Raw genomic sequence first — 18,343 nt, 5'->3', positions numbered from 1 at the left:
TGTTATTTCAGGCCACAGCCCTGCTCGCCGTGATGCAAGCGCTATTGTAGAAGAACATGAAAGGAAAATAAATAGAACCCTGCAGCTAAAAACAATCCTTTTTTTAATGCAGGAAATTAGGGATTCAAAAATAGAATCCATTTTAGTAGTTGCTAAATACATGTTGGTTCCCTACTGGCTGTAAGAAAAGAAAACAAGTTCATGTTTGTTTCAGGATCAGTCTCCTGACCCTGTAAAGCCCCCCTAAGTAGAGATGGGGATTATGGTGCAGGTTAATGTATCAGGCTAGTGGTTAATCTCAACTAATGCAAATTATTTAGCAACTGGTTCAGTCCAAATCGCTCAATCAAGGCCATACCAGGAGTTCAGCGTGCATTATTAGTCTAGCATCAGTCAAATCATTAAGCTTTAAACACTGAGTGGACTTATGTTTCCAGTCTATCATTCTGCAGGTGGTGGAGGACATAAAGGAAAGGTTTTAATGATTGATTCGTTCATTATCAGGAAAATAAAAGTGACGCATAAAAACAGATGGCAGTAAGGATAAAATCATCAAGCAAAATCTTTCAAAATTAAAATAATAACATAGATTAAAAGCGAAAGTGACTAACTGACTAACAACATACTGGCAAATGCTTTTCCAACATGTAAATCTCGCAAATATCGATGGTTTTAGACACTTTCCTATTTCAGTTCTAAAGAAAAGCTGATGAAAAAGTTGAAAAAGGAGAGTGAAGGTTAAGGCTCTCCTGTAGTACACCCTTCACAGTAATAGAGTGGATTTATAACATAATGGTCAAAGAAATGTACTGATTTTAAAACCCCTGAGCAAACATTTCTGGGGACAATTTACTTTAATGGGGCATGCCCGCCACCGCAGAGGGCGTGCTGCTCTGGTGATCGCAGCTTTAATCAATACACCATTGAAAACACTTAGGGAGGGGGAGAGTTTATGTCAACGGGAGGATAGGGGCTGACAAAGCATAAAACAAAAGCAGAAATATCTGAGAAGAATTAGAGCATATTCAAATGTAGAAAGTGAACGTATAAGGAAGGGAGAATCTGTCCAATTCCTAATCTTAGAAGAGTAACAGTGAGGATGTTTTAGATGAAGGTAACTCTGATGAACTTTAAAAGGGAAGATGAAGCCTTTTCAAACCTACCAACTTCAATTGTTCCCAACCTGTCAGTGGGAGGGCACAGTTAGCATGGAACAGAAAAGAAAAGGACAACATTTGAAGATCAGCTGGCCTTTAGAGGACAGATGTTCTGCTGGACAGAGAACAATGAGAAAATAGGCCTTTTTAATGATTCCTCTTTCATTTGTTCAGCCTGTGGACTAATAAGTATAGACTGGTAGGAGGGGGTTGGGGTTAGCCATACTGAAAACATCTGCAAACCCACAAACATACTTACAAAAGACGATTTAACTTATGTTCTTGCATTTTATCACACTACAATAAAAAAAAATGTTTTACTAAGATTTGCTGTTACAGACCAACAAAAAGGATGGAAATAAAGGAAATAATATGAGGTGATGATAAAACAGGATAGATGGGTTAATTACAAATGAAAACTAAAAATCTTTTATAAGTTCTCTCCATTTCAGTGTTGTTAAATAATGCTGAAAAATTCAACAGAAAGTATTAAAAAGGGTCCACCTATGTGGAAGTTCTGTGCTTTGTCAGAGATCATTCCTGAACAAACATCATCATAAAGACCAAAGATCCGATGAGATGGTGCAGGAATAAAGAAGCAAAGATTTTTTAGGCAGGGTTAGCTTTAAAAAAACATCCCTCTATGATTTGGATATCCAATGCATCAACAGTGCAATCCTTCAACCAAAAATGTGCACACTGCAAACCTAACAAAAAATGGCTGCCATCTAAACTTGCAGGGTGGGAGGGATGCATTAACTCTGGAGGAGCTGCAAAGATCCAAGGTTGAAAATAGGTTAGAGGCAGGAAGAAAGCTGCTGTTGTGAAGAAAAAAGCTTGCATCAAGTCAGCTATAAGCCATGCTTTTTTCCCTTTGCAAAACAACTTTAGCTCAGACAGATTAGAATAACAATCTCTGCAAAGACACATTTTTAAATGTCACCACCAATTCTAAATAAGAGTCAGTATATCTAATCAGAACCATTATGTTGTTACTTTGGCTGCACTGTTACTTAATGTCCTACTGGAAGGTTAACCTTTACTCCAATCTCTTGCCGCCTGTAACAGTTTTACTGTTACACTTTACCTGGCTCCATCCATCTTCCCATCAAATCCCAACAGCTGAAGAAAATCATCCCCACAGTTTGAGTTTACTGTCACCATCATGGTCGGGTTGCTCTGGTCTCATTTTGACCAAAGAACCTTTTTTAGAAAAGGGTGACTCTTCCATTTGCTCTAGGGCAGTCTGCCAGGAAGAAGACAAAGAACATTATTTTCTGTCTCCTGCATGGGGGGGAAGCCATTTCCTGAAAGGTTTGCATCTATTATAATTGAGGAAAAAGGTAGTTTCAGAAGAACTATATGCAAATGCACATCAAACGTTTCAGATTTCTCTACCAATTGTATTTTCATTCATAATAAGGAAAGGATTTTTGCATGTATGTAGCACTGTGTCTGGATCAAAAATGGTCTTGTTTGAATTGTTGTTTCACTAATTTTGTCTTTATTAAAAGACACAAAAACCTCAATTTTTTTTACATTTCTGAGTCTCATTAGCTGACAAACGGGTCTGTTCACCGGACTGTGAGACTCCAACCAATTAAAACTACAAACAAATGGATGAATTGTTCCAGCAACCCTCACCGGCCTCACTGAGAAAAAAAAGACACAAAATGTTTGAAGTGACGGAGTTGTTCTTTCATCAATCAATCATATTCTCACAGGGCATGTAGAAACCACCTAAGTACACTGGATCCACATCTTCAAAGACTCAAGTGAGGAGAAATCCTGTCAACCAGAACCACACAACTGCCATCATCCATGAGCCGACTGCTGCAGCGACTCATAACAGTAGGCGTCCAGCAGCAAGAACAAATATTTAACAGAGATGCCAAACCCCCTCTCAAACACACACCATGCTTTGTCCAAGAAAGCGGGGTCTGAACAAAGCAACTGCAGGCCAGTGGAAATAAGTTCTTAGGAAGAGATTCATGCAAACACACTGGCTCAGAAAAATACAGATGACAACCACGAGCAAGGCTAAAGCTGATGTCATCCAATATTTAAATTCTGGTTATCAAAATTATCATGATATCCCTTTGACATCTGTCACAGAGAGCAGTTCCACAAAGAAAAGGGGAGTTTTCTTTCATTGCATTTAGTGATTATCTTCTACTACTCTAATAAGTAGCCCTTACGACCTTCTATCAACTCCAATAATGAATTATAATATCAAAATGGCTGCTCAAACGCATAAACAATAATTGACTATGAATTAGCAAAAGATTTGTGGTAAAGCTTTAGAAAAAAATATCTAAAATCAGGAAGCAGGTGCAAAATTAGCACATAAAACCTAAATTAAACTCCTCCTTTTTTGCGAAAAACGAAGAGATTGAAAAGAATTGCAGTGCCAATTCTAAATTTCCACTGATATATAAATTTAGAAAACCGGACATAGTTTTAGGCCAATAGACGAGGGGCAAAGAGTGAGTTAACATCTCCATCAGGAAGTCAGAATGAGGTCACAACAGCATTAGATCTGGTTAAAACTAACATAATTTCAGAAAACCCCATAGTCTGAAGCTGCTTTTACTCTTCAGGAAATGCATCAAAATTCTGCTCTTAATCAGAAAACCCAAAAGGAGAATATCCGGCCGCCGAAAAACAAATCCGATTGGCTTAGTCAAAGTTTGTACTTAAACTGACTGAGACACTGCTGTATCTTTAATTGGGCTGTTCATGCTCAAAAAACTTCCAATGAATCAGGTCATTTTTGCCGAGAGCAACAGGATAATGTTAGATTAAAAGAGGGTAATTGATCCTTTTAACCATAATGAATTAAATCATTATTTAAAAGCTGTATTTTCTATTTTTTCAGGTTATATTTCCGTTATATTTCAGTGAAAATAATATTTTTTCAGTGCACTGCTATTTCTATAGTGGTGTTTAATGGCTAATACATCTCAAAAGGAAAAGGCAATGCAACACATGCTTGCAGCCAAATGAAGACGTATGAATCAGCAGCTTGTTTGTGCAGTGGGAGCTCTCAGCAGGTTCCAGGTTTATATATGACATTTCCTGTCTAAGCATGTTTTTCTAACCTCTTGTCTATGCATGTGTGCCGCACTGAGAGACGATCTCTGAATCTATGGTTGGATCCATCAAGAAAAGTCTTCCACTTGTTGCTAAGTAGGGTTTTGCAGATGGCAGCTGACCCCAGCCTGCTGCCATCAGGAAGGAGGATGATTAGTCTTTTCGGTCAGAACCAGCAAAGCAAAGAACAACTCCATCCAACAGGCTGTGAGGAAGCTCAAACAAAAAAAAAAACTCTGAATCTCATCCACCTGTATCGCATTACAAGAGCTTGATGGAATCGAAAAACATGCCATTAAAATAGTAAATTTCACCTTTACATTTTTTGGTTTTTGAGCTCACTTTTTTGTTTTTTTACTTAAAAAAATTAAATGCACATAAAAATAGATGAACATTTGTATGAGAAGCTCTGATTTAGCAAGTATTTACCTCTTTCCGCTGCTGGTGTGCTAATAAAACTACATTTCTGTCTCAGCGTCTCCAGATAGCACGTAACGTCACTAATACAGGCTGACATGATAAAGCAAATACAACTTGCCTGATTGCAACACGCTCATTAAAACCTCCGCCCATTACTAGGCCAATCTATGTAAACATATGACAATATTACATTTAACTACACCTGGTTGACTCTCTCCAATGGATTGAAATAGGTCAATTAGCATTTTCTTTTTCAAAATTTACATGACATTCAGTTGGAACGCAGCAACCTTATTAATCTACCTCATTGCATTGATTTAACTCATCTTGTTCTGCTGTTTTATATTAGATTTTTGTCATGGCATGTTGGACTTTAGCTCGAAGCCTTAACTGTGTGCAACGCATGCATTGTTTCAATGGAAAACCTGTCCTCGGCCCACTTACAGCACTGGTCGTCTTGAACTGAAAGAGCATCTGAAGATACTCCTCATAGGGGCTGACTGTCTGCTCCTCTTCTTTTTGCTCCTCTTCTTTTTCCGCTTTCACAGAAAGAGCATTTTCCACGAGCACAAAAAACTGACTTCTTCTTCTCAACATTTTTCTTGCAAGGAGCGCACAAAAAAAAAAAAGAAAAACAAAAAGCCCTGAACAGAGTTAATCCATCTCGGAGGGATAAAAGAAAAGAAAAAAAAACTTAGTTGAACTTAAAAGTCTAGATGGATTTAAACTCCACCAAACGGAAGCCGGATGGCTCACAAGGGGAGAATGGAAGCTCGCCGAATAGATGTCAAGCAACAAGAGCAATGAGAGAAACAACAAGCAGGGTACTTGATTAAATGACCCTGTTATTAATCTGATTACTAAACCTCCCTTGTACCTGCCTTTAACACCCATTAGGCTGCTCTGTGGATTAATCCCGCTAGGGCAACTAAGACACACAAGCCTTTGTTCCTGCTGAGCTGTTTTTGTTCCTTTTGGTGAGGATAAGGCTATTTAATTCTTATATAATATGCTCCCAGGAATGAAGCAAACTCTGAACTTTAGCATAAACTTACTACCAATGAACTGCAGATAAAACAACACCTTGTCACCATGACTTCACACCCACAAACAAAACGCACGTCTATGAATAGACAAAAAAATTCGGATGTCTAGCTCTATTCGAACCACATTTTGCTGCAGATGAAGCTGCTTGTCATTAGGGGTATGTGTCCACCCTCATTGGGGTCTGATCTGAATACTAGCTCCGGAAAACATCCACTTTCCAGTTTTACTTCTTATTTGAATTGGATCTCTAACAAGCTTCCATTGAAGCTCTGATGGCATGTTTACGGTTAAGCTCTTGCCAGATGGGGAACTTCTAGCCCAGTCTCAGGTCTTTGCATCCAATAACTAATGTTTCATTCTGTTTTTCAGCAACTCTGAGCAGTTTCCCTGTCTATGCAAAGAGAAACCATCACCACAGCATGATGCTGTTGCTACCATGTTTCATCAGGGGTACAGTCTCTTGGCAGGTTCTACAATCGATGCTCTCCTTAAACAGCGTTTCACTATGCCATTAATTACTGCTCTCCATACTTTTGATCATATTTGGCCAATAAAAAGTGTCACTTATCTCTCTTGATACTGGATTGGCACATTTACGAACATTAATATTAGTTTTCTGCTCTAACAGTGTAACTCTGCAGTTAAAGCCCCAGAAATGAAATGAAACAAGCAGGAGGCTAAAGGGAGAGGTTTCAATGCTATTCAGTAGGTTGAACTTCCTATATACAGTAACGTTGCTACATTGGTCTCAGGTGAAACTTGTTCTAAAGCATTTCTGCCACAGGCTGTTGCGACATGCTCTGTTCAAAGCAGCAATCAAAAGATTTTAGAACAAGATGTTCCTCTGGAGAGCTAAAATATACCCTTTATGATTACCAGTTATGTTTAAATCAAACGTGACTGCATCAGACATTTTGCAATGTGGAAAAAAAAAAATTACAAACAAGTTGTACTAGATTATACTGTGGATGTAAATGAGAGACTTGATTAAACACATTCGTTTTGCACTCTACACTAAGCTGGCACTGCATGGCTACAGTTTCAGTTCATAAATAGATGAAATATTTTTTTTTATCCATCATGTGCGATGCCGCTTCATGCAGGGTGCCCCTTACTGAACTGCTTACTAGAAGTTGGACTCGTTCTTCGACAGTTTACCGGAATTCAATCCAGTTGTGAATAATTCATGTTTATCATATCCTACTTTAGATTTCTGTTCTCTCTTGGGTTTACCAGTTTAAAATTTCTTAACTTATACACGTAAGAAAAATATTTTTTTTAACCTAATTTTTAACAAAAACACTCATCATACCATCCAAAATTCTTAACACCTAAACAACTTAGAGGTCTGAGGCCTACTCCGGAAGATTATTGACCAAAACATCTTTTTATTTAGTAGACATTATGGAAGGATTGTTAAATTTTGAAAGTTAAGCTTATTATTACGCAATGCATCAATGTCTAACCAAGTATTAGATAATTCATTCAGCTAAAATTCTGTCACACTGTGCAGGTGCTTTGTCTGCACTGATGAAGATTCCCCCAACTCAGTATTCTAAAATTTATAAAGACCGAAGATTATATTTTTAAGAATTCTTTTCTCTCACTTTTTCTCTCACAATTTACACTTATTTTAAGTGTAAATTGTCTTGTTCAATTGGCAAAATGTCTCTTTTACCTCCTAAATACAAGAACAAATGCATTTATTTTAAGAAAAAATTACTTATCTAGATTTTGATTTTTTTCTAGTGTAGCAGTTTGTATTTGTCAGAAATTTGTTTAGTCCCAGATCTATGTTTAGGTTCATGTTATTGATCTATGTTAGTTCTAGTGAACTCAGTTATCTCATCTTATGTTTCAAAATACACTAAGTTAACCTGGTAACAACTCAAGCTAACATGAAATCATACCTACATTCCTTTCTCAGTTCTCCATTGGTGCAAATACCATCTAACTTTTCATGCGGGTGGGTCAAAGGAATTGAGAAATTTGTATAATACATGATCCTCTGATCTAAATGAGCAAAATCTCCTCTGGAGTTTCCCAGGCTTTCAGAATTACATGGCAGCCCTTTCACACCACCCCTACACGCCTCATTTCAGGATATGAGAAAAGGTGGTATTTAATGCAAGAATGCTTGGCACCATGAGGACTTTTTCTTGCAGGCAGTAAGTTTCAATTTATGGTATAAAGGATGATTTTCGTGCCATGGGGGAATTTGTTAATGAATAAAACAAAGCATAACAATAACTGAAACAGAACAAAATGTTGAAAGCATATTCTAATCCAGTTATGTTTTATCTTCAGCATGATTTACATTTAAACTCCCAACTGTTTGGAAAAAAAATAGCCTAAGAGATTAAGTAGTTTTTAAAGAAGTAAGGAAAATCCTGAAGTGGTGTCCGTTAGCAGAATGAGTCAGATGGATAAAAGACATAAAAGCAGAGGAGGCAATATGAAGAAATTCAAGAGTGGGCAGGAGTCAGTGCTGGATTAATTCCCTGCAGTTTGACAGATCGTGCTGAAATGTTTTTTAACACCGGTTTGAATCATTTAACCTTAACCCAAGCAAACAAAAAGGAAACACTGCGGTCAGTGTTTGCACATGTCCTGAACCACATGTGGCACCGCCTGGAACAGAGAGATATTAAGGAAGCAGAGTGACGACGCTTCGGCTACAGAAGCAGCAAACTCATTGTAGCGTGGCCTCAGACGCAAGCATGAATGTTCATCTGAGACCACAGTGTGATACAGTCTTTCTTATCATGTTTACCCATACAATCTGTGATATCACCCTCCCTCTTTTTAGTAGTGATCTTTAGCTTCCACTGCTTATGGGCTACATAGTTACAACCTAAACCAGAGAATTGAACAGGGAGTTTAATGGTAAGGGTTGCTGCAGCCTTTTGTTCACAATCATCCACCTTGACTTGCTATAAATAGCCAACAATGTTCTCTGCTGCCACTGCTGGGGAAACTTGATACAGTCGCCACCTTAAGACCAAATCACATCTCTAGTATGTAGAAGAATAAAAAAGCATTTAGGAGCAGAGGAGTGACTGCAAGGCTCTATCAGTTGCTTTAGGAAAAGAGGCGTATGATTTACAAGAAGAAGGCTGTGATGTAAGATAAGGGGCTGTAACAAACCTCGCTAGGAAGAGACTGAGTCACGTTTTTCAAAGACAAGATGACCAGTCAGTTCCAGATACACCCTCGGTTTTAAGGTGAGGAAACAGCTCGGCTTACAAAAACGGTTATGCAAACTGATAGTGTTAACAAGTCATTTAAGCTGGTTGTGTGAATGCTAGGAAGCATTCACTCTCATGTGATCCAGCTGCAATTCTTCAATCGGGAACTCCTCCTGCATACATTAAGTTATATTTCTACTGATGAGCTGCCATTTCCTTCAGCAGATCTAACCTCTGGTGTTTGCAACTTTTTAATCTTCTTTTAAAACATACTTTTTTCAATAATTCAGTTTCCTTACAAAAATAAAAGTGTCAAGCCTGTGGCAGTTGTTGATATGGGCCATGTGGGTGCATACTGTACTGTCCATGACTTAATTATTACTAGAGATAATCAGATACATTAGCTGGCCAATATTTCTGCCTCATATTAGTGTATTTAGGTATTGTCTAATGTGTGCATTCATATACAGATTCATTGGTGCGTTGGGCAGCCGTGCATCAAGTTTGGAGGCATTGACACTCTCTACATTCGTTATGTATCTTCTTTGAATTGTCAAAAAATATTTATTTTGGTTTATACAGAGATTTGTGTAACATTTGTTACCATTGTGACATTTTTATAATATAAATGCAGAAAAACAAGGTCATATCAGCCTAAAGAATCAGTCCCAAAATTCATCAGCTTAAAAAAAGTCTTTCTGTTGATCTCTACCTTTAAATATATGCAATATTATGTGGCACCAACGGGAAACTGGTGCAACCTGCTTTCTCTTCAAAATATGGAGATCAAGGGTGTTTGGAGCTAGTTCCACAGAACCTCTCCTTTGGCCAGAAAACTGGCCTCTACCTTTAGATTCTTGGATAGCTGAAGGGGCTGCTGCTGTGGATGTTTGCATCATGGAGGCCACAAAAAGGAGAAGATAGAACACTATGTGTATAACTGTATGCCTGCAGGGCAATGCTTCCCAGGCCACTGTACTGTACTGTAAATGCACTGGAGAAAACTTTCAAATCATTCCAAAACCTTATGACCTTTTGAAGACAAGTTGCTTCCTCTAATTTCCACTGAGAAAGACCATTGCATCTTGTTGCTACACCTCTTATAAAATATCAAAATGTATATTAAATAAGACAGCAAAATTCAATCCGCTTAACACAGTTTGGCTTTTAGATAACAGAATCTAATGGAATAAGAATGCTAAGAAATCAGGAGATCCCATTCATTCGCCTGTAGACTTTATCTCTAGCTTAAATGTATTGCATGCCTGAAAGTTAAGTAATAGCTGTAGTAGCAATAGATGCATGCATTCACCAATTCGTTGCTGCATATAGCAGCTATAGGTTGAAAGCACGTGTAGCGGATCCATTGCTGCTATTGACTGTCAGTATTTTAGTTTGATTTGTTAAATGTTACTTCTCTTTTTTGAATCGAGACATGTGTAGCATTTCTTATCATTTTTATTTTTATCTTTTAAACCTAGAAAGAAAAGCCAAGATCGGCTGCAAGGTTCAGTCCATAAATTCTGCAGCACATATTGAGTAATTATGGGTAATTAAAACAAGCAAATAAGTTGCTTAGAATTAAAAAAATCTCTCCATGATAAATGCTTAATTAAATTCATTTAATCAAAAGATTACAAAACAAAATTGTCCCTGAGGGAGTCTCATCGAGGAAGCAGGTGTGATTTGGCGAGCAGGTCCACTGTAGTCTGGCAAAGCTATCAGTCTCTTATGGAAACAAGGCGGCTCATGTTTCAGTCCTGCAAGTGATCTCCAATGTCAAGCAAGCAGCGGGGGGGATGCAACTAAACCCAGAGGGGTTGAAGCCTGACTCAAGATGATATACTGGAATTGGATAGACTGAGGAGATTTAAAGTATAACACCAGGGTGTTTCAAAGGCCAAATAAAAGCCCAAGGAAACGAGCTGAGACATCCCAGCGCTGGGAATGTACAGCCAAAGTTAGTCTAGGCCCCTCTGGCTGGGTGAAAGGGTTCTATGCCACTATTGTGTCTTAAGTCTTTCCAGACAATCCCTTGCACACAATTCAAGTTTGACTCACCTTAAGCTGCTGCTCTTTGATCAGAGTTTCAACTTTGTCCATGCTGCCGTTTTGCAGAGAAATCCACCTTCATTCCACAGAGTTGAAAAACGACTGCATACGTTAGTGTAAAATGTCCGATACATCTACTTCCCAAACGACTCACATGTGGGAAGTGAGACTTATAAGGTGAGAATAATGGTGAAGAGGTGTGACAACTGGCTGGTTTTCACTTACACTTGTGCTGTTTCTGGTTATATATCACCTTTGATACCATTTTGGTTTTAGACCCCACGCGTCTTTTTTGTCTAACTTCAGTGCAGACTTGACACCATGTAGAAGGGTCAGCGAGCTAAGTTCGCTTTAAAATATTCTTGTATGATTTCAGTTTTAGCCATTTCTTTTTACTTTTTTTTTCACTGCAACCAAATCAAATGTATTTGATTTTACTTCCCCATTTTTTCAGCTGAATTTGTACATTGTCCTATAAAGGGAAAAGTAGGATGCACGTGATTTAGGATCCATTTCCCAATTCTCTGCTTTTACAAAAAAAAATTATGATTTCCTTTAAAGATTTTTTTATTTTCTCTTTAAAAAAAAAAGTCAACTGCTGGTGCACTTTGGCTTCCTGTACAGAGCTTTATCTTCACTCTTTTACTCATATGCATTCTGACTAAATTTTACATTGCAGGTTACTGCTACAGTTTGCGTGCATGCTGTCTTTTTGCAACAACTCTGCGGGTATCCAGTTGGTGATTTTTTTTTTTTTCAGGGCAGAATGATGACGACAACAAACATTTCCACATTGTGTTTATAAAGTCAGTGAATACTATAATCAGTCCTGTGATGTTGCACTAAAGGTATTCAACATGTTGGAGCTGAGTCACAAAAGCTGAAAACAAGAGAGAGCTATCAGAATCTGCTCCTTTGTTACGTTTATCTAACTCTGATGCCTTTTCTCCAAAACTTCTCCAATCAGTTTGATCCAGTTCTGCTGATTTTTGTTGTCCTCTCCAGCCTGTATTTGAACGATGTGATGCAGAAGTTTATACCGAACAGCTAACAGAGGGTATATCACAGTCCGACATGTGTGCGCAGCCTCACCGCAGTCATCATGGTGACAAGTTGAGCAACCCTGGCCTAGATTGACTTCACTTCCTGAAATGTCACTTGCTTTCCTGTTCGCAGCACAGGAACAACAGGATGAGTGCAAAAAATGTGTCATGCATGTGGTGAATAGTGAGCGCCTGACCCCTGTTATAATAGTTCTATATGCAAAATACTAATTGCTGCAGAGAGATGCAGCTATATCTGCAACAAGATACATGTTTGGTCTTAAATGTGTTACATGAACTAAAAGCTTCAGCGGCTTCTAAGGTATAAACATCTGTGAAAAGGTTTCAGAGTTCGTTCCATTACAACCACAAACCTCTATTTGAGAGTAATTTTATGGTAGATTAAAAAAATAGAATTTGTAACACCCATTTGCATTTATTCTACAAAATCAAAACTCTGTTTAAGTAATGCTGCAAGCAAAGTGTTCAGGCAAGATCAGGTGAACCTTTTTGCCTCACTTTAAGCACAATATCTCCATGGTGAAATATGGTGATGGTGTAAATGTTAGCAGGAACGAGGAAACAGGTCAGAGTCGATCAGAGGACGACTGGTGGTAAATACAGGGTAAACTCGGAGGCTTCTGATAGATTTCATCTTAAACTATCTGCAAAGGGTTTAGGTTAACTAATATATATTTGTTAGATTTTCACAGAGATCGAAACTTGAACCTGATTAGGTATATATGAACTCTTCTTCCACCCCAGCTGAGTTATTTTTAAAAGAACAATAGGTTCAACTTTAGCCTCTAGTCGTGTTAAGCTGGTAGACCTGTAGCTGTATTTGCTGCTAAAAGTGGAGCCACAATTTGTTGGAATACAAATGCATGCCACTTACTTCAGATATTTAATTAAAAGACTTTTTTTTTTCTTTTTAAAGAGTCCTATTTTTTCTTCCTCTACACAACTACGCAGGACTTTGTGTCTGTAACATAAATGCTGTCTGTGGTTGCATTATGACAGAATATAAAACAAGTTTTGTTACCAAAATGAAGCAATTACTCTGCTCCGTGTCGCCGTCTTGTACTATGTATAAAATGCAGACAGTTATTAGATTTATTTATGTGACAAATTGTTTGGCTGCAGCACTGCCCATTATGACTGAACTTTACTTCAGCTTTCCAAACCACAGCCAGGCTTCTTCTGCTTTGCATAAAAGCATGGATGCTGCCACACAAACAGGAAGGTTGCATGCTTTGCTACTTGAACACAACGCAGCGAGCTGAGCACACTCTCCAGTGGCACAAACCACCTGTGGAGATATGCTGAGCTCTCTATGCTTCCTTACAAAACAGATTGAGATTAAAGAAACAGGTGTCTGGAATCCACTTAGTGTATTCAGGAAACAAAGCAAGCATCTGGATGTAATACAGTACACCCCTGCAATATTTTAGGCTTTAAAAAAGAAAAAAACTTCTCACTCTTAGACTTGAATGTACATGTGGAGGCCTGTGAAGGCCCTTTGGGCTATACTGGCTTTCTGTGACTGACTAAGCCATGGTGGGAACTAAAAATAGTGGGAAAAAGAAACAAAAAACTTGTGTTTTTTAAGGGGTTTTGCTGAAGCAAATTCAGAATCTCTAACTTCACACCATGTGATATGAACTTGGTCATCTGTGCCTTCCCTTTGGGGAATCAGAAATCTCTAATTAGATCTGTAGATCAACAGGATTATGAGATAATAAAAGTCTAGACTTCTGAATATCACAAAGAGTAAAAAAAAAAAAAAGTCCAATTCCTATACAAAACATAAGAGAAAATATATGATTGTGTTGGAGGAAAAGAAAGTTTAGGGCGATCTGCCTGTCCTTTTTCACCTACACTTTTCTGAATTCAGTGGTGTGTTCAGATTTGCCCAAAAGAAATTAAGAAAGTTGGCAAATGCACGGTTTCAGTGATTTAGGGAAGTATATCGAAGTCCTCAGCAAACTATAAGCTGTTTTGGTTGTTTCAAGGCAACCAGATGTCCATCTCTGTCTGCCAGGGGGACATTTCCTATTTGCTTTGGCAACCAAGCAACCTAAAGGACTCATAGTCAACACTGTTTATTACTATTTATGGGGAACTCCAGCAGCAGGTTACTCAAGTAGTTTTGGTTTGATCAAGGTTTATAATCTCTCATATCTTAAAATCTAACTTGCCCAAACAGAAACCTAAAAAGTGTTATTAAGCTGTATTATATGATTTTCAGAAAATATGCAGTTAGATTAGAAATATGATTTCAGCAAATTAATGACTTTTAAAGTCTTGAATTCATGGAAATACTTCACATACTAAAAATCTCTTAGAGAACGCAAAATCTCCAACTGAGGTGTGAGTTTTCTCACTTTAACTGTTCCCTGAAACCATCGCTGCACCAAACTAGCAGTGTGAAAGCAACCTAAGGCGCCAATTTACCACAAACCCTGTTTCTCTTTTAGAATATATATATATATTTTTTTATATATATATATATATATATTGTCAAGAACAGAAAAAAACACATTTCAGTCCAGGTGCAAACCATTTTTTTCTTTATCCAGGTGAAACAAACAATTGTTTTGGTTCTTCTCCTATCTATTTGTCTTTAACTGCTTGCCTTTCAGGGTTAATCTATGCAGAAAGACCCTAGGCTGGGAATCAAACCCAGGACCTTCTTTCTGTAAGGCAACAACGCTGCAATCTGAGACATTATGCAGCCCTGGATTTACTTCTTCTCTTTCAAACAGTTTAACAAGCATTGCATATTTCACCCCATTCAAGCCATTGATAAAGCTGGATACAGTAACTTTGATTCCAATCTGGTACCATGCCATACCAAATGTATTTATAGAGCACTTTATAGACCCATCAGGAACAAATGGCCATACATACTCATGAGGTATGAATGATCAATCATAAAAGAGTAAATAAAGTGACATATAAAGCAGCAGAAATAAAATAATGAAAGAAAGCTCTCAGATTGTGTCAGAATTCAGAGAAAATAAATGTGCCTATAGAAGAGATTATGTGAAGCTTTTCCTGTTATCTATTTTCTAATAACGGAAAAACACACATGGCGTAACCTTTCAAAGACTGGACACCCATGGATATTCATCCATTTTAAGTTGACCGATAATGAGACAAATGCAGGTGCTTTTAGCTAACAACTATTGAACCAAAATTAGACATAAACAGGACTTGAATATTGACATAGTACCAAATCTGCCTGCAACATGCTTAAAAACATTCAATAAAGCTAAACCAGATTTACACATTAGGGAAAAAGGCAAACTTTTCACCGGGGCAATAATCTTTAGACTTTACTTTTGTTATTGAAATAAACCTGACTTCCACATATTAAGTTGAACCATATAAAGCTGAGAAGTCCTTCTGAGTGTTAGACCAGGTGCTGCATAAACATGTTTCAAACCAAATATTAGGACGGTCTGTTAAAGACCAATAGGATTCAAACACGCTTCAAATCACATGAAAATTTACAAACATTGAATCAGAATACGTGAAGAACCTTGCCAAACATCAGACACATAGGCCATATATATTAAATAATTCCCAGACAAAAGGAATTTCCACTCCCAAGAGCTGCTTATTATCACCTCGTAAAAAAAAAAAAAAAGGCTGGACCCAGAGCGGTTTTCATCATTTACTGTTTGTCTCTTTCCTCCCTGCCTCTAAATATGGTGAAATGCTATAATAGGGACAGAGAGGCAGCCTTGATAAAAGGGCTACCTGGCTCCTTGAGAGTAGGTTTTAGACAGATGAAACGTGACATCACAGCAGAGGAATGCAAAGCAGTGAGATCACCAGACGGCTACGAGGTCTCCTCCTCCTCCTGCTGCTGTGCAGCACAAAAGTTTGGCAAAACGATGAACCAGCATGAGCACATGACAGCTGGACTTTGATTTGGTGGAAATCAAAATAAGGATTTTGGTTATTCAGGCTTTGAAACACTGAGCCTACAGGATAAAGCATTAGAATTTTTATTGCTTTTAACCCTCAGTATCTTCCCAAAGTTACATTTAAACCTCTTAACATTTCACTTTAGGCATATTTTGGTTCATTTGAAAATGTATAACATGACTCGTGTGTGCACAGATCCTTTACTCTGATACCACTAGACAACATCCTGTTCAAAACGTCGCTTTTAGCAGCAACCTGATCAAACAGAAAAACCCTCTGTATAATGGATTTAAATTATACATCATATATACCTGATTTATAAAGATGCATTAGAGGTGTTTTAGAGGTGGCTGTATCATGCTGAGGGAACTGTTTTTCTCATAGATTACTGTAATAAACACTTCTAAACGTACGGACAGCACTACCACAGAATGGTGAATAAAAGGAGAGGGCAGGCACCGATTAAAGCTGAAACTTAAACCCAATTTAGAACGGCGAGACTGAAAAATTGCTGCTCTTAGACGTTCCCCAGTCAACCTGACTGAGCGGCTTACAGAGGAGTGGCAAACCATTTAGTAACTACACGTGGAAAGCTGTAATTATATAGAAAAGTTATTCCCATTAATTGAAACTGTGAAACTGGAATACAGAACAGAAATACATGGGAAACTCTTCAGATCTTTATATAAAAAAAGGAAAACTATGTTTATTTCAATTCAACTTTACAGCAATTTGGTTTATTGCACGCCATCCCCACATAAATAGATTGAAATTAGCTGCTGTGAGGTGACAAAATGTAAACAAATAAATAAAAGGATCAACAGACATTTATTTTTACACATCATTAGTGGTACTAATGTATAATAACAAGTGAGCTACCTAGTAAAGGGAGAAGCATGTGTACTTCCTCTACTGGCAGTGAGTGAAAATACTTCCTGTGAAAGGCACAGTGCAGGTTTTACCTGCTTTAATACTAATCCATCCTATTGTAATAAGGCAGTAATAAACAGAAGCAGCCTGAGCAGACAGCCTGACATCCATGGACTGCTCTGTTACATTGTTATTGTGAGTGGGTGTGCGCAAAGCGTGATTTGAAACGCACAAATGTGAACTAAAATGGATGGTGAGTTAGCATTAGCTGCGGGATTATTTTATTTTTATTTTATTTTTACCCAAACCTTCCAACCCCACTACTATAACAGATGTAGGGAGGGGGAAACACACATATCAGAGGCTTTGGCAATAATTAGAATCAGCCTGAATGTCACCAAGGCTGGACGCGCGCACAGCGACATACAGGAGGAGATAAACGCGTGTTTATTTTCATCTCAGGACCGTTACAGCCACAGCAGGCTGAATGAGCAAAGATTACAGCTGAGACTCACCCATAGCTCCGTCCCCCAGCTCATGGTTTCAGCGCGGTGTCCTCGAAATAATCCACACTGCTATGGAGGTGTTATTTCAACACACGCACATACAAACAGAGAGAGCGGCAGCAGAGAGACGGTTTTTTTTTTTTTCTTCTTGTCTCTGATGTATTCGCCTGTCGCCAGAGCTACGCGGTGGGAAACCTATCACAGCTCTTTGATTTTCCTTCCTTTTTTTTTATTTCAGAGCTTCATCGTGTCTGATTCACGCTGGCTTGGAAGGAGCTGCTGCATAATAATCTTCAAAGTGGATAGTCTTGCTTTACGCAGCGCGCGACCCAATGACAGCTGTTCCTGCGCGTGCACTAATAGAGCAGAGGGAGGGGAGGAAGCATGGAGGGGGGTGTCACTGCGGGGGCTGTCCAGGAAACCCTCCACCCTTTTATAACTTACTGTCTCCTGCAGAGCTGAAAAGTGGAGAGTTCGGAAGAGGATTAGGGCCACTGGGAAAAAAATATATTTAACTGATTTTCAAATTTTATTTCAGTTTAATATGGTGAAAAAGTCTGAATTCTGAGATTAAAGTCAGAATTCTGAGAAAAGAGTCAGAAGTCTGAGATTAAAGTCAGAATTCTGAGAAAAAAAAGTCTGAATTCTGAGATTAAAGTCAGAATTCTGAGAAAAGAGAGTCTGAATTCTGAGATTAAAGTCAGAATTCTAAGATTAAAGTCGGAAATCTGAGGGGGAAAAAAAGTCAGAATTCTGAGATTAAAGTCAGAATTCTGAGAAAAAAAGTTAGAATTCTGAGATTAAAATCAGAATTCTGAGAAAAAATTCAGAATTCTGAGATTAAAATCAGAATTCTGAGAAAAAAGACAGAATTCTGAGATTAAAATCAGAATTCTGAGAAAAAAGGCAGAATTCTGAGATTACAGTCAGCATTTTGAGAAAAAAGTCAGAATTATGAGGAAAAAAAAGCCAGAATTCTTAGGAAAAAGTTTTTTTCCTCATATTATACTGAAATAAAAATCTGTTAACTT

General features: G+C 38.0%; 1 protein-coding gene across 2 annotated transcripts in view; it reads right to left on the bottom strand.

Annotated features, from left to right (window-relative positions):
• The window catches only part of fnbp1 (formin binding protein 1), a 70,636-nt gene extending 53,003 nt beyond the window's left edge, over window positions 1–17,633 (bottom strand). The window contains exon 1 of one of the 2 annotated variants that reach the window (XM_015399321.1): window positions 17,322–17,633. In XM_015399321.1, coding sequence (XP_015254807.1) covers window positions 17,322–17,345 — 24 coding nt within the window. In that variant the 5' untranslated portion in view covers window positions 17,346–17,633. Of the gene's footprint in view, window positions 1–10,966; window positions 11,082–17,321 lie in introns of those variants that run through there. The other variant, XM_015399316.1, reaches the window with a different exon arrangement.
• Between the last annotated feature and the right edge of the window lie 710 nt (window positions 17,634–18,343).

The sequence above is a fragment of the Cyprinodon variegatus genome, unplaced genomic scaffold (genome assembly GCF_000732505.1).
Source record: "Cyprinodon variegatus isolate N-32 unplaced genomic scaffold, C_variegatus-1.0 Scaffold1004, whole genome shotgun sequence".
In the NCBI taxonomy this organism is placed as follows: domain Eukaryota; kingdom Metazoa; phylum Chordata; class Actinopteri; order Cyprinodontiformes; family Cyprinodontidae; genus Cyprinodon; species Cyprinodon variegatus.
The sequence above is the reverse complement of the archived record's forward strand: the minus strand, read 5'-3'. Positions and strand labels throughout refer to the sequence as shown.